The sequence below is a fragment of the Bathycoccus prasinos genome (assembly GCF_002220235.1).
Source record: "Bathycoccus prasinos genomic : Chromosome_13".
In the NCBI taxonomy this organism is placed as follows: domain Eukaryota; kingdom Viridiplantae; phylum Chlorophyta; class Mamiellophyceae; order Mamiellales; family Bathycoccaceae; genus Bathycoccus; species Bathycoccus prasinos.
This window is the reverse complement of record NC_023996.1, coordinates 627778-641251: the sequence shown is the minus strand read 5'-3', so window position 1 is coordinate 641251 and position 13474 is coordinate 627778. Positions and strand designations below refer to the sequence as shown.

The window sequence follows — 13474 nt, the reverse complement described above, 5'->3', positions numbered from 1 at the left end:
TTAAAGAGAATATATATATATAACGAAGAAATTACTTATCCGCGTTTTATTGTCTCGCTAGGTTCATGAGTGTATAATCACGTCTAAACTAAACTAATCTAGCGGTTGACAAAATCCTGGTCATCTTCGCGTTATCACTATCCCCTCTTCAACGTAAGCTTCGTCATCCGTCGTGTCTTCTTCTTCGTTCTCCTCTCCACTACTATTTCTCTTCATCCGATCCTTCAACTCTTACTCTACTTTTCTACCAGCTACTCAAAACGTCGCTACACGCTCTGTTTTCTGGACAATAATCCCCGACTAACCGAATCATGGCGTATATTTATTGGCACGTATTGGCGCATACTTAAACGTAGACTCGTCGTCAACTGAGGAGTTTCTGAGTATAGGATCTGGATATCACACTCAAGTCGGTGAGACTTTGCAAGGGTCAGTTAAAAAAGTGAGCGTGCACATTTGCGGAGAGAATACATAGCTACGTTGTGAAACGATGATGATTGTAGAAAATACGAATCGATGCCTTACTGAAATATATCATTGTGTGATTTTTTTTTTCTCTCTCTCTCTCTCTCTCTCTCTTCCGAAGCTTTTCGTCTTCGCATCAACGTCAAAAATCAAAATTGAGAAGAGCTTTTCGCCGGCCGTCTCGTCTTTGTACGCAGGACGAGTTCTTTATTCCACGCTAGCGCTATTTTAGTTCCCTTCTCGTGATGAAAATTCGGATAGCAGTAATATAGCAAAATATTATTAGATCTCCACGCCGTCATTCTCCGCAAGAGCGCCACTGGATTCGATCGCGTACTCCCTCCGCCGCCCAACCCGTCCTTGAACCCGGACGAATACAATCCCACGCCCAAGCCGCTTTTCCAAAGCCGTATTGAAAATTCGAAATCAAAACCAATTCCCATTTCGCCTGGACAGGAGAACATGGGATGAAATAATCCAACTCGTATGAAATCATCGGCGCGAACGATCAAAGGAGCGCTGTTGACTTTGTACGCCCACATGAAAGCCTCTTCTGTATTCGGATCTAGAAATTTGATCGGTAAAGCGCCGGCGGCGTTACCGTATTTCTCACCGGCGTTTTGCCAAGTTGGGCCTCCACGGTATCCTTTGGAGCGAGCACCCCATTGTCTTTTTACCTCCATATTTTTTGACGTGTCCAATCTACCCGCGTGCCCGCCGAGCATGGACATTTTCGGTTGAACCTTAAATAACTTCAGAGCCCGAGCTAGCCAATTTGGATCGTTGGGTCGATCGTCGTCCTGAATGAAAGCAACAAAAGGAGCGTTTGCAGCTCGACCTAGTCTATTATAAGCCCTAATTTCGTGCACATCTGGACTATGTACGAGCAAAGCGAACGGCACTGAAAATTTATTCCTCCTCGTCGATACTTTCTCGTCTGTGCTATTATTGGAGGCCAGAGTTAGCATAGAGTTGTGAAACCTGTGAAGGCTTTTCATCCAGGCTTCGTGACTGCTCCGGGAGTCGTTGTTCACCAGTAGTTCCGCGAGAACCGGAGATTTTTTGGAAAGTAACGCAGGAAGAGCTGATATAGATTTTGGGCGGTCGTAGAACTGCATAACGATTGATGCCATAACTTTCTTTTCACCTCGCGAGGCGTCTCCTTTGGCACCGATGGCGCGCCGCCCGTGATCACAAAACGCGGGTTCTACGTCTAGAAATTCTGGACCACAAATTACCTCGCCATCCCCACCGTCGCGCGATATCATTTCACTCGGCGCCACCTCGTGCGGCGATTCCGCGTGCATCGCGACGTACTTTCCGCCCACATTCTTTATTGCTTCTATGAGCAAATCGTCTGGATTTGGATTATTAACACCGCACGGTGCAGCTTTCTTCTCCGCGAGAAGCTGGTACCCTCCTCTCAAAAGAGCTTCTCGTTTTACCAATACAATCGAATTCGACGAAGGTAAAAACGGGCGAGCATCATTCCCATCCTTGCGTTCTTTTTCCCTTTCGCCTCTAACGCTTCCCTCGGCGACAAATACTGCCACTAATTTTGCATCTCTCGCTAACATCGCTTCCGCGTTTCGTATCCAATCCACAGATACATCCACCCCGGTTTTTATTTCTCTCAAAGAGCTGCTAGAGCTAGAGCTAAAACTAGATGACGAAGAAGATGAAGGATACATCAAAAGCACCGTCTCCGCGCTCGTCAATCTCAACAATCGCGAAACCACCCTCGCGTCCGTATCTCTCGAAGTCGCGTAAACTGCGTACCCTTTCCCATCTTTCGCTGCATTCGCCGCTTTTCTCGCAAACTCTCTCGACTTTCGTGTCGTCGCCGTAGCGGTTCTCCTTGTTCGCCTGCTCTCTTTCTCCCTTTCGCGCTTGCCGCTCTCATCAACTTCACCGTCGTCCTCTTTCTCATCCTCCTCGTCTTCGACGTCTCCCCCGTCTTCGTAAAAAATAATCTCCGCCTTCCATTGTTTCGGCAAGTTCGCGTGCACATTCTTCACTAAAACCTCCGCCCAACTCGTCGCCGGCCCTCTCGCGCTTCTCGTTGAAACCGCGATTGCCAAACGAACTCGTTCCATTCGGTCTCTCTTGCACTTGGGCGGCGCAAACTTCGGTAAGCTCTTCGGCGCTCCGGAAACGCCTCTTTTTAGCTTCGCGCTCACTTTCGGCGGTTCGCCTTCCACCCACAGTTGACGCGTTCGGTCGCATTTTGTGCTCATCATCTTTTCCGACTTTTCCGACTTTTCCTCCTCCTCCTCGGACGATGACGATGCAGACGCAGACGACGACGACGAGGGTGTTAAGGACGAAAGCGATGAAGATGATCCCCTAGAATAAAAGAAGACGACGAAGAAGAACAACGACGAAAAAGCAGCAGCGATGATGATACTTCTTCGCCTCCCTTTGACCAAACCGACGCCTCCTCCTGACGACGACGACGACGTAAAAGAAACGCCGTAATATCCCATGTTCCTCTCGAGAGGTGCTTCTTTGTCTTCCTCTTCGTCAAAAAATGTGAAGAAAAGCGCGTTACGTACGACGAGAGAATCATCGGATCGACGCGAGTAAACGTTTCTATTATCTCTACTCAAAAAAGCGTCTCTGTGACTACATGTGCGACTGGTCGCGCTACTGCGTGCTACTGTTATTACTTTTACTACTATTGCTCTCTACCGCTCGCACGAAAAGCCTCGTTGTTGTTGTTGTTGTTCTTGTAAATTGTTCTTCTTCTTCCGGGAAATGATTTTGGAGAAGGGTCCGTCTTTGACGTCGCAAAAGAGCGGGTATGGACAGTCGCACGAGCGAGGAGGGTTTTGTTTGCCACCACCGTTCTCTTCTCGTTCGTCGTCGTTGTTGTTGTTATTGTTTTCACTATCGTTAGTAGTATGAAGCGTTTGTCGAATGGTGAAACTGTATCTGGTTTCAGTTCGCGTTCGTCGCGTTCCGTCAATCATCGGATCTGACTTTCGTTTTGGAATGTAATGCTGGCGATTGAACCGAGCAAAATCGGTGAGAATGAGGAGAGATCGCCGAGGCAACTCGAGCGCGCGGTGAGGAAATATCATCGTCTCGTTCCCGCTTCGCCGGGCGGCGGTAGCGCTCTCGGTAGGAGAGGTAGAATAGCCTTCTTCGTTTGGGTGGTTCGGGTGGCGAAATTCCATGACGCATCGATCTCCCAAGGAGAGAGAGAGGATGGTTCCCGTGAACGCGGAGTGCGTGTCCACGTGAGGGGCGATGCCGCATCCAGGCGGATATTCGTTGACGGTGACTTGATCAAACGCGATGACTTTTTGAATCGCCTCGGATATTTGTCTTCTTTCGTCCTCGGTCCACGCGTCGTCGTTCGCATTCTGACGCGTGAACGAGAAGTCGTTCGAGCTCTTCTCTTCTCCACCTTTCTCCTCCGTCGTCGTGCTCTCGGCGTCGGCGACGACCGAGACGAGCGCCTCGAGCCTTTTCCGAACGTCCACGTCGAGCAGTTCCGGAATTTTCTCCTCGGCGTCGTTCGCCGCGTCTCTCGTGTCGTAATCAAACTTCTTCCCGTAATGTCGCACGCGGCGTTTCGACAGCGATTTCCATCCGCTCTTAAAGTAATCCTTTTCGCCGTTTTCGCGCGAAGAAGTTTCTCCCTCTTCTTCTTCGTTCTTCTTCTTCTTCGTATTATTATCATTGTTGTTATTCGCCTCGATGAACTCTCGTTCTTCCTCTCTCGTGACAAAGTTTTCAATCAAAAACACGCCGGGGATTTCGTATTTCTCTCGCAGCTCTCGACTGCTGAAGGACGCGAGCGTTTGCTTATTATTATTATTATTATTATGTTGTTGATGTTGCTGCTGCATTATTCTTCGGTGTTTAGAGAGTAAGAGTTAACTTCGTTCTTTCGTCTCAGCGCGTAGAAAAATCTCTTCCACGAACGAGAGAAGAGTACTTTCCATTATATCACGAGACGAGAACGACGAGAACGATTCAGACGATTCGGTGTTCGCCTAAAACTCTCTCCGAGAAGGATGATGATCCTCGAAAAGGTTTGTAAAACGCGTCTCGATGTCCTCGCGTAAAAAGAGAGAGAGAGAGAGAGAGAGAGAGAGTGAGAGAAGTGAAGTGAAGAATTCTTAAGCAAAATTTTGTACACGAAACACTTTCAAAACTACTACCAGTACTATGTACACACACGAACACGCAACAACGATACGATTAATAATAATAATTGTTTTTTACACGCTCATGGCATCGCCGGAACTCGTCGTCGCGAATTTCTCCTTTTGCAGAGTCTCCTGGAACTCTCTCTTTTCCTCCAAGAGCGTTCCGTCTTCTTCGCCTTCCTCCATGGGAAAATCTTCGTCTTCGTCTCGGTCTTCTAAATAAATCTCCTCCTCTTCCAACGTCCACGTTTGAATCCTCTCCGCGATTCCGTAAGATATCTTGTTGGTGCCGCCGTATTCCGGCGGCACTTGTTCTACCCGAAATTGAAACGGCTTCTCGAGCAAAATCGACGGATCTTGCGTCAAAATGTGAAATCTGGCGCGGATTTTTGGCGACGCAAAGGCGAAATACTTCAACGTCGGTAACAGAAATTTCGTAAACAACAACGGTCGAATAATCCCAGCTCTCTCCGCTCGAATCGGCATAAAATTCGAAATCGCGTATATGTTCACTCTGGAATAGTTCACGTTGAAGTGCTCGAAACTTAATCCGTGCATGTCGCACAAAAATATGAACCCTTTCCTTTGCGTCGTCGGGTAGTTTTTCAACGTTCGTAAAATCACATAATTGAGCATCTTCACCATCAACAGCGACGTCGCTCTCGGATTCACAGCCCTCTCGAAATTAACAATTCTGGCCAACGTTATAACAATCAACGCTCTCCCGTCCTCGTCCACGTTTTCGAACACTTGCAAAGCTCCAGTTTCAAACGCTCGTTTCAACTCTTCGTCCTCGCTCAACTTTTGGACGTTCCTCAACGAACCAAACACGTCTTCGTAGAAATCAAAATACTGCTGCGCGCGAAACAACGTCTTCGCGACGTCGCAGTTCGTGCATCTCAGCAAACTCTTCACCACCAACTCGACCAGCTCTGGATTCGCCAAGCGCACCTCCTTATCGATCGTGTTCAACACGAACGCGAACCGTCTCTGACCAACCCTACTCGTAAACTCTACGATTTCATCCGGATGTTCCGGGAACTCAAACTCGTGAAAAGACCAATCCGGCGCGAACTGGCCGTTTTTTGCCGGTTCAAACTGCTTCATCGGGTTCCATTTCTTCGCGCGAGCTTGCAAGCACTGCGAAAAGTTCGTTTGTTTCCCGAGATTGTTGTACGCGATGGTTGGAAACACTTCTCGTCCTTGTTGTTGATGTTTTTGGTGTCCTTCTTTTTTTAACTGATTTCGATTAGTACAATGCGAGGACGAATTCGTATTCGTGGAGGTGGCGTTGGCGCCTCCGTGTCGTCGCTGCTGCAGCTGCAACTGCGACGAGTTGTTGTACTTCGCTCCCTCTTCCTCCATCCTTTCTTCTTCTTCTTCTTCTTCTTCTTCTTCTTCTTCTTCTTCGATGAAATCATCGTCGTCCTCCCATTCGTCGTCGTCGTCGTCTTCATCTTCATCGTCCGAAAAATCCTCCTCCGTTTCGAACGCCTTAGAAACTCGTCCTCTCCCTGTTGTTGTTGTTCGAGTTGGTGTTGTTCGAGGGAGATGTTCTTTTCCCGAGTGTCCCGAATGCACCGACGACGACATCTCTTTGTCTTCTTTGTCTTCTTTGTCTTCGTCTCTGATCTCTTCTGCGGGTTTCCACTCTGGCAAGTTTAGCAAGTGAAAGGATTGGTATTAGTTTAGGGTTTATTTAGTATCAATTAGGGTTTAACAACAATTTCATTTTTCTTTACCATTCGCTCTCTTTGAAATCTTTGAGAAAGACGCCAGATTTTGGCGGCCAAACTCTTTTTCTTCCTCCTTCCCTTCTTTCTCCTCCTCCTCTTCTCCCTGCGAGAAAAGGCGACGAGGATGATTTCGCGCGACCACGGGTTTGTTCTTCTTCTTCTTCTTTCTCTTCTTTTTCTTCTTCTTCGTCGTCGTCTTCGTCTTCGGCGACGCTTTCGAAAATCGGGCCGACGACTCTCGCCGCCGCGTCTTCTTCGTCGATGGGGGTTTGGAAGTTGTGTTCCTTAGCGATTCTCGAGGCGACTGGGAGAGGGTTTTCGTCGTTTATCCATCCGGTGTCCACGCAGGTCATGTATATGAAATCTTTTTTGTAATCCTTGGCGCACGTGGCGGTCATCATGTTCAACGCGGCTTTGGCCATGTTCGTGTGCGGGTGGTTGGCAGTTTTGTAGCGGTAGAATTTACCTTCCATGGCGGAAACGTTTACGATAAACGCGCATCGTTTTTCATCTTCCTGCATCGTCTTTATCGTCTTCGAGGGTACCGGAAGTTCCATCGCCGTGCGTTTCATGAGCGCGCGTAATTTGCCATTCAAAACGAACGGCGCCGCGGCGTTTACCGCGAGCACTTCGAGCAGTTCCGGCGTTTCGATCTCCCCGAGTTTCATCGTCCACGAATTCTGCGTTCGCAAATCGACCTGTTGTCCGTTGACGTCGAAGACGTTTTCCGGAAAGACGGCGTTTGTTTTCGTTTTTGCGGTCGTCGTAATCATCGCCGACGTCTCGTCGGCAGCGGCATACTCTTTATCTTTTTCGAGAACTTCGAGTTGCGATTGCAACACAGACGTAGGCACCGTCCATTCGTCGTCGTCGTCGTCATTATTGGTATCATCAGTAGTAGTGGTTGTTAAAAGTAAGTTGTCATTTTCTCCTTCTCCTCCCCCGTTTCCAATCATTCTTCGCTTTTCGCGACGTTCCTTCTTTTTTACCAACTCACCCTTCAGTAAATGTTTATAGTACGTCGGCGGTCTCCGAACGGTTTGACACGCGTTGTTTACGATGACGTCTAATCTTGGGAGCTCTTTATTTAGTTTCTCGCACAGTTTTTCGAGCGCCGGTAAGTCTCGCAAATCCATGGCGACGATTTTCAATCGACTCATGAACGATTCTTTCTGCTTTTGTTTTCTCAACAACTCCTCGTCTGTTCTCTTAAACCGCTCTCGAGCATCTTCCGGGAACCTCGTCGTCGCGACGACGAACGCTCCCGCTTTGAGCAATTTCAAAGCGACCCGGAATCCTATTTTAACTCTCGCTCCGGTGACTATGCAATATCTTCCTCTCATGTCGCACGTAAAATGTCGTCGAAAATAGTTTTCCTCCGCGCAGGATGGACACATGGAGGCGTAAAAATGGTGCACTTCGGTGAAACGTTTTTTGCAACAGTAACACGCGTTTGGATTGTGTAGCGTATTCTGCGCGGTCGCTCGTTTTTCGTCGTCGTCCATGATGTTCTCCACGTCTTCCTCCTCGACGACGCCGTCGGGTACTAACATGCTGGATTTTAGCTGTTTTTGTTTCTTTTCCTTTTCCTTCTCTTCTATCGCGCAGGCGCCACCATCCTCGGTGCCGTTTCCTAAAGCGCGCTTCCCCGCGTCGTCCGTCTCTCTCTTCCACTCCAACACCTCCGCCTCTTCCGAGGCGTCGTTGTTAAAATTCGTCTCCTCCAACCGTCTCAATTTTCTCATCCGTTCTTCTCTCAGTTTTGTTTTCGCCACCGCGTCTCGATCCATCGCTCTCATTCTCTGGTTTCGATCGTTTTTCGCCCTCTTGGATTGCGTTCGCTCGCGATATTCCTTCGGGTCTTGTCCTCGGTACAGTTTCGCGGTGAAATACTCCACGAGCGGTAAGAGCGACGTCCGCAAGCGCTTGTGTTGTTTCAGTTCCAGAACGGTTTTAAACGACTTTGACTTTAAAGACGACGACGTCTTCTCGGTAAAAGCAGCGCACTCACTTTCATCTCCTTCTCGCGGTTTCCTTTCTCCTTCTTCCTCTTCTTCTTCTTCCTTCTCCTCTTCTTCTAACGTCTTCTCGTCGTACTTCGCGGTATTCTTGGCCGGTGCGACGCGTTGTAAAACTTTCACGCACGCGTTCAATTCCTCCGCAGAAAAGCCTCGAATTTCGTTCAGCTTTTCCTCGAACCGCATCGTCGCGCTTTGTTCTTCTTCTTCTTCTTCTTCTTCTTCTTCTTTCTGCTGGTGCTCTTCTTCCCGATGATGGTTTTGTTTCTTTTCCTTCTTCTTCATCTTTCTTTCTCACTCCCTCGCGGAGGACTGTGACGACGACGCGGAGAATTGCGACGATGGAAGAGAAAAAGAAGCCTTTTCCCTTCCGCTCTTCTGATTAAGAAGAATACAGAACAACTCTTATCGCTCGAAACGGATGCGCAGTTTGACGCGTCGTCGTCGTTTTTTCATCGCAGAAAAGAGAGAGAGAGACTAAACTTCTTCTGTCTTTTTCTTTTTACTCTGAAGAAGAAAAACTTTTGTCATGAGAGTAAAAAAAAACAAAAGAGTTATTTAGGGTGTAGGTTTTAGAATTTCCAAAATTTGCCTCCAAGAAAGAAGAACAAAAACTCTCTCTTGGAGACGAGACAGAGAGACAGACAGAGAAGGACGGGTGAACGACGATGGAGAAGAAGAAGCGGAAAAGGAGAGAAGAAGAGCGCGCTCTCGTAAATAATACCACCGATGATACCATTATTACTACTACTACTACGAATAATACTCGTTGTTGTTGTCTCGAGTGGCGCTCTTCTCGTCTGGAGAAAGAAGAATCATCATCTCAACGTGAATGCGAGAAGAACCGGGAAACCGTCGAACGGTATTCGCGTCAGATGCGATTGCCGTTCTTCCAACACGACGAACGCTCGAAAGGAGGGCAATCTCGTCTCTTCAAAGCGCACGTGTTCATTGCAGGCGCTGGAGGGTTAGGGTGCCCATCTGTTTTGTATTTAGCCGGCGCTGGGGTCGGGAAAATAACCGTCTGCGACGCAGATGCAGTGGAAAAGAGCAACTTGCACAGACAGATATGCCACAGAAACGAAGACTGTTGTTCTGAGAATAAAACGAAAACGAACAAAGCGGTATCGGCGATTCGAGCCGCGAAAAGTTTGAACCCGACGTGTTCATATCGAGCGGTCGAAGAAAGTGTGAACGAACAGAACGCGATGGAGTTGTTGAGAGATGCGGACGTTGTTTTGGATTGTACGGATAATCAGAGAGCGAGGTACGTGTTGTCGGACGCGTGCGCAAAGTTGAGGACGCCGCTGGTGAGCGGAGCGAGCGTTGGGGTGGAAGGGCAGTTGGTGGTGTATAACGAGAGCGGGGAAGAAGAAGCAGGTGACGGGAGCGGCGATATGGAGAGAGGACCGTGTTTGAGGTGCGCGTATCCTTCGCCACCTCCGGCGGACGAGTGCGGGTCGTGCGCCGAGCAAGGCGTGTTGAACGTGGCGCCGGGGATTGTCGGGACGTTTCAAGCGTTGGAGTGCATTCGAATATTGTTGTCCGGTCGGTGCCGATATCGCGGGAAAGAAGGAGAAAAGAAAGAGAAAGCAGCGTCGAAGTCGTCGTTGGCGTCGTCTTCGACGTTCCCTCACCGGCCGCTCGGGTTGATGACGCTTTTTGACTTTGTGCAAAATCCTTCGCGACCGACGACGTGCGTGAAAATCAAGAGGAGAAAAGATTGTTTGGTGTGCGCCACGAGCGAAACGAGAGATGCGTTTGCGATTGAATCTTACGATTACGACGCATTCTTGAATAGCGGCATTGCTGCTCAGCGGTGTAAAAATAACGGAACAGATAACGAAATAGAAGAAAGCATTGGCGAGGACGGGACGCAAAGGAGAATAACGTGCGAAGAACTCGCGCAGTTGCTCGTCGAAAATAGCGACAAAAAGAAGAACAATAGCAATACCAGCGTCGCTTCGCACGAAGAAAAACACCACGAGAAGACGAAAAGCGTTGTGCTCTTTGACGTGCGAAACGAGATCGAGTTCTCGATAGCGGCTTTGAAAGATGCCATCAACTACCCGTTCGTAGACGAAGAGAACGAAAAGAAGAACGCGATGGAGACGATGACAACAACGAACGTTGTTGTCGCCACTGCTGTCGACGAGGACGGAGGCGAAGAAGACGAGAAAGCAGTAACTGAAGTAGAAGTAGACGTGATCGCGTTCATCTGTCGGAGAGGCAACGACAGTCAACTGGCGAGGGAAAGATTTAAACAAAAACTCTTAGACCGCGACGAGAGTGCCGAGAACAAAAGACGAACGCTGACGATAGAAGATGGAAGCGACACCACTCAAACGAAAAAGAAGTTTTGCTTTGATGCGGAGAAATGCCAAATCGTCGACGTGATTGGTGGATTGCGACAGTGGAAACGCGCGATAGACTCGACGTTCCCAAACTTAGATTGATTAATAAGTTGTTTAGTCATTTATTATGTTGTGATGTGGTAATTTTTGTTGTTTGTGATATTACATAGTACACCAGGATAGCTCGTAAGGTAAGAAGATTTCATCTTCCCAAAACTGCTCTGTCCTTGTCGCTGTTACTTATTATTATTCCCCCTCTCTCTCTCTCTTTCTCTCTCTCTTTTCTATTTGATGTGGCGCGCGCGAGCGCCAAGCGCAAAAAGCGTGCAATTAAAACGAGCCGCACAAAAAAGATTTCCTTTTCTCTTTCTACTCCTCAGAGTGAGTTTACTACTTTTTCCCTTCGGCTTCCTTCTTCTTCTTCTTCTCCTCTTCTTCGATTTCGTCTTCCTTTCTTAATTCGAACATGAGCTCCAAAGCGTGCATGTTGACCAAAGTCTGCGCTACCGCCGCTCTGTCGCTTCCGTCCGATCGCAAAGCTTGCATCGGTCCATGCAAAAGCTTGTTCACGATACCTCGCGATAACTCTTCGAAAACTTTCTTATCTTTATTGGACAATTCGCCTTTGATTTTACTCAAAGCCTTCTCCAACTCTTGCGATCGAATGCGTTCGGCTTTCGATCTCAATCGTTTGATCGTCGGCACAGTTTCTAAGGAATCTCTCCAAGCTTCAAACGCGTTCAATTCTTCCTCCAACAGCTGTCTCGCGTCTTCCGCGGCTTGGTTCCTCTTCGCTTTATTGGCCTCGGCGAGCTCCTTGAGATCGTCCACGTTGTAGCAAATCGTCTCCGCGTGCTCCGAGCAACTCGCGCAGACGTTTCTCGGCACGGCGATGTCGACCAATCGTCTCTTCCCGTCAACCTTAGCAGTTGCCATCGGCATGGCGTCCAAGTGCTCCTTCGTGATGATCGGTTCCATGGAACTACTCGCGGTAAAAATAATATCGTGCTCAGCTGCCAACGGGATGAAATCATCCATCAAGTGAATTTTCATGTTGACGTTGGGAAACTCCTCAGCCAACGCCTCCGCTCTCGGTTTTGTTCGGTTCAAAATCGTCATTTCTGTGCACCTCTTCGACTCCAAGTGCTTCACCAACAACTTACTCATCGTCCCAGCGCCAACAATCATCACTCTGGTACCTTCGTAAGACTCACCCGGTAATTTCATTTGCAACAACTCCGCCGCCGCCGAGGAGACGGAAACCGCCCCGGATGCAATCGTCGTCTCGTTTCTCACGCGTTTACCAGCCACAATCGCAGCTTTGAACAATCCAGTCAAATGTCTCCCAAACCCTTTAACGTTCTCACCCATTTGAAACACCGATTTCACTTGCGCTAAAATTTGACCCTCGCCCAAAACGACCGAATCCAAACCGCCCGAAACCGCCAACAAGTGCGTACACGCGTCTCGATCCTTCAACAAGAAAAAGTGCTCTCTTAACTCCGTCAATTCTACCCCGGACCATTTACTCATCCAGTTTTCCAACTCTGCCACCGCTCGATCGTACGATAACCCGACAATAGTCACCTCCATACGATTACACGTGGACAAAATAGCCGCCTCTTCCACGTGCGGGTTCTCGTCCACCAAAGACGTCACCGCCTCTTCGAATCGATCCGCCGGTACCGCCATCTTCTCTCGAATCTCAACCGGACACGTGTGAATAGAGAGACCTAAGGTGATGATGGATGATTTGCGCTCGGATTGATAGACTGTTGTTTATATTTTCCGTAACATAACATAAAAAAGGATGAGAGAAGACGAAGTCAGTTTTTTTGTCTCACTTTATAAAAATCATTGAAAAAAAGCAGAAAAGAAGATAAAGATCGACAACGAAGGAAGGAAAAGAGAAGATTTTAAAATCTTCTTTCTTTCGTTTTCCTCCTGTTTTCCCCCTGTTTTCTCCTCCCTTTTTGCGCATCAGTAGGGACTCTTTCGTAGGGAGAAAACGCTCTCTCGTCTCGGCCCCTTAACGCGACGCACATCTCTCTATCCCCGGGAAAGAAGAGAGACTACTACTTGATGATGTTGATATAAAAAACGAAACAAAGACGCACCGTTAGCACCTCCCGCGGCTCTTAAGTTCGCCAACGCGGCGTCGCTGTTCACCGCGGCTTCCGAAACCGGGCGGTTCAGCGTCGACGGTCGAGGCGCTCGTTTGATGGATTCGCCTCCTTTTTCGCCATCATCGTCTGAGGAGGAAGAGGGAGATTCCTTTACGTCGGAAATCTTCTCCGTGACATCGGACGGCTCCTTGATCGCTCGATTCTTACGCACAGATCTGCTGGAAATTCTATGTCGAGTAAACGTCGGCGCTTTCTGGGCGGATTTTTTCGTCGCGGAATGCATCGCGCGCGCGTTGTTCGAGGCTACTAATGCTAATGACGCCGACGATGACGCACGAGGAGAAGTTGCTATCATCTCTCTAAAATTGTCCGTGTTTTTCGTATATACAAAAGTACTCTCTCTCTCGCTCTCGGAGAACGCGCAAAGGACGAATTATATGAATTCAAACTCGAACAAAGCGGTGGTATGCAAATGCGCACAATCTCGCTTTTTTACACGTTCGCGAAGTGACGCACGGCTCGACAACTCGGAGGAATGGAGAAGTCGTTCGCGTCTTTTTCTTGGTGGTGTTTCACCCACGAAAAAAGCGAAGAGATTTATTCTTTTTAATAAGA

General features: G+C 48.3%; 6 protein-coding genes across 6 annotated transcripts; 1 reads left to right on the top strand and 5 right to left on the bottom strand.

Moving 5' to 3' along the window:
• Positions 1-614: 614 nt before the first annotated feature.
• On the bottom strand, positions 615-2951 carry Bathy13g02900 (unknown protein; the record flags this gene model as incomplete). The annotated part of the gene is made up of 1 exon (XM_007509477.1): positions 615-2951. One exon carries the CDS (start codon positions 2949-2951, stop codon positions 615-617), a length of 2337 nt encoding a protein of 778 aa, XP_007509539.1.
• A 201-nt stretch (positions 2952-3152) lies between these two features.
• Positions 3153-4322, bottom strand: Bathy13g02890 (predicted protein; the record flags this gene model as incomplete). Its single annotated transcript, XM_007509335.1, has 1 exon — positions 3153-4322. The coding sequence occupies one exon, from the start codon at positions 4320-4322 to the stop codon at positions 3153-3155; it is 1170 nt and encodes a 389-aa protein (XP_007509397.1).
• A 375-nt stretch (positions 4323-4697) lies between these two features.
• Bathy13g02880 (unknown protein) lies at positions 4698-6218 on the bottom strand (the record flags this gene model as incomplete). The annotated part of the gene is made up of 1 exon (XM_007509520.1): positions 4698-6218. The coding sequence occupies one exon, from the start codon at positions 6216-6218 to the stop codon at positions 4698-4700; it is 1521 nt and encodes a 506-aa protein (XP_007509582.1).
• Positions 6219-6363: 145 nt separating this feature from the next.
• Positions 6364-8664, bottom strand: Bathy13g02870 (oxidoreductase; the record flags this gene model as incomplete). Its single annotated transcript, XM_007509536.1, has 1 exon — positions 6364-8664. One exon carries the CDS (start codon positions 8662-8664, stop codon positions 6364-6366), a length of 2301 nt encoding a protein of 766 aa, XP_007509598.1.
• A 383-nt stretch (positions 8665-9047) lies between these two features.
• Bathy13g02860 (molybdenum cofactor biosynthetic protein) lies at positions 9048-10835 on the top strand (the record flags this gene model as incomplete). Its single annotated transcript, XM_007509557.1, has 1 exon — positions 9048-10835. One exon carries the CDS (start codon positions 9048-9050, stop codon positions 10833-10835), a length of 1788 nt encoding a protein of 595 aa, XP_007509619.1.
• Positions 10836-11123: 288 nt separating this feature from the next.
• Bathy13g02850 (glutamyl-tRNA reductase) lies at positions 11124-13142 on the bottom strand (the record flags this gene model as incomplete). The annotated part of the gene is made up of 2 exons (XM_007509467.1): positions 11124-12505; positions 12851-13142. The coding sequence occupies 2 exons, from the start codon at positions 13140-13142 to the stop codon at positions 11124-11126; spliced, it is 1674 nt and encodes a 557-aa protein (XP_007509529.1).
• Between the last annotated feature and the right edge of the window lie 332 nt (positions 13143-13474).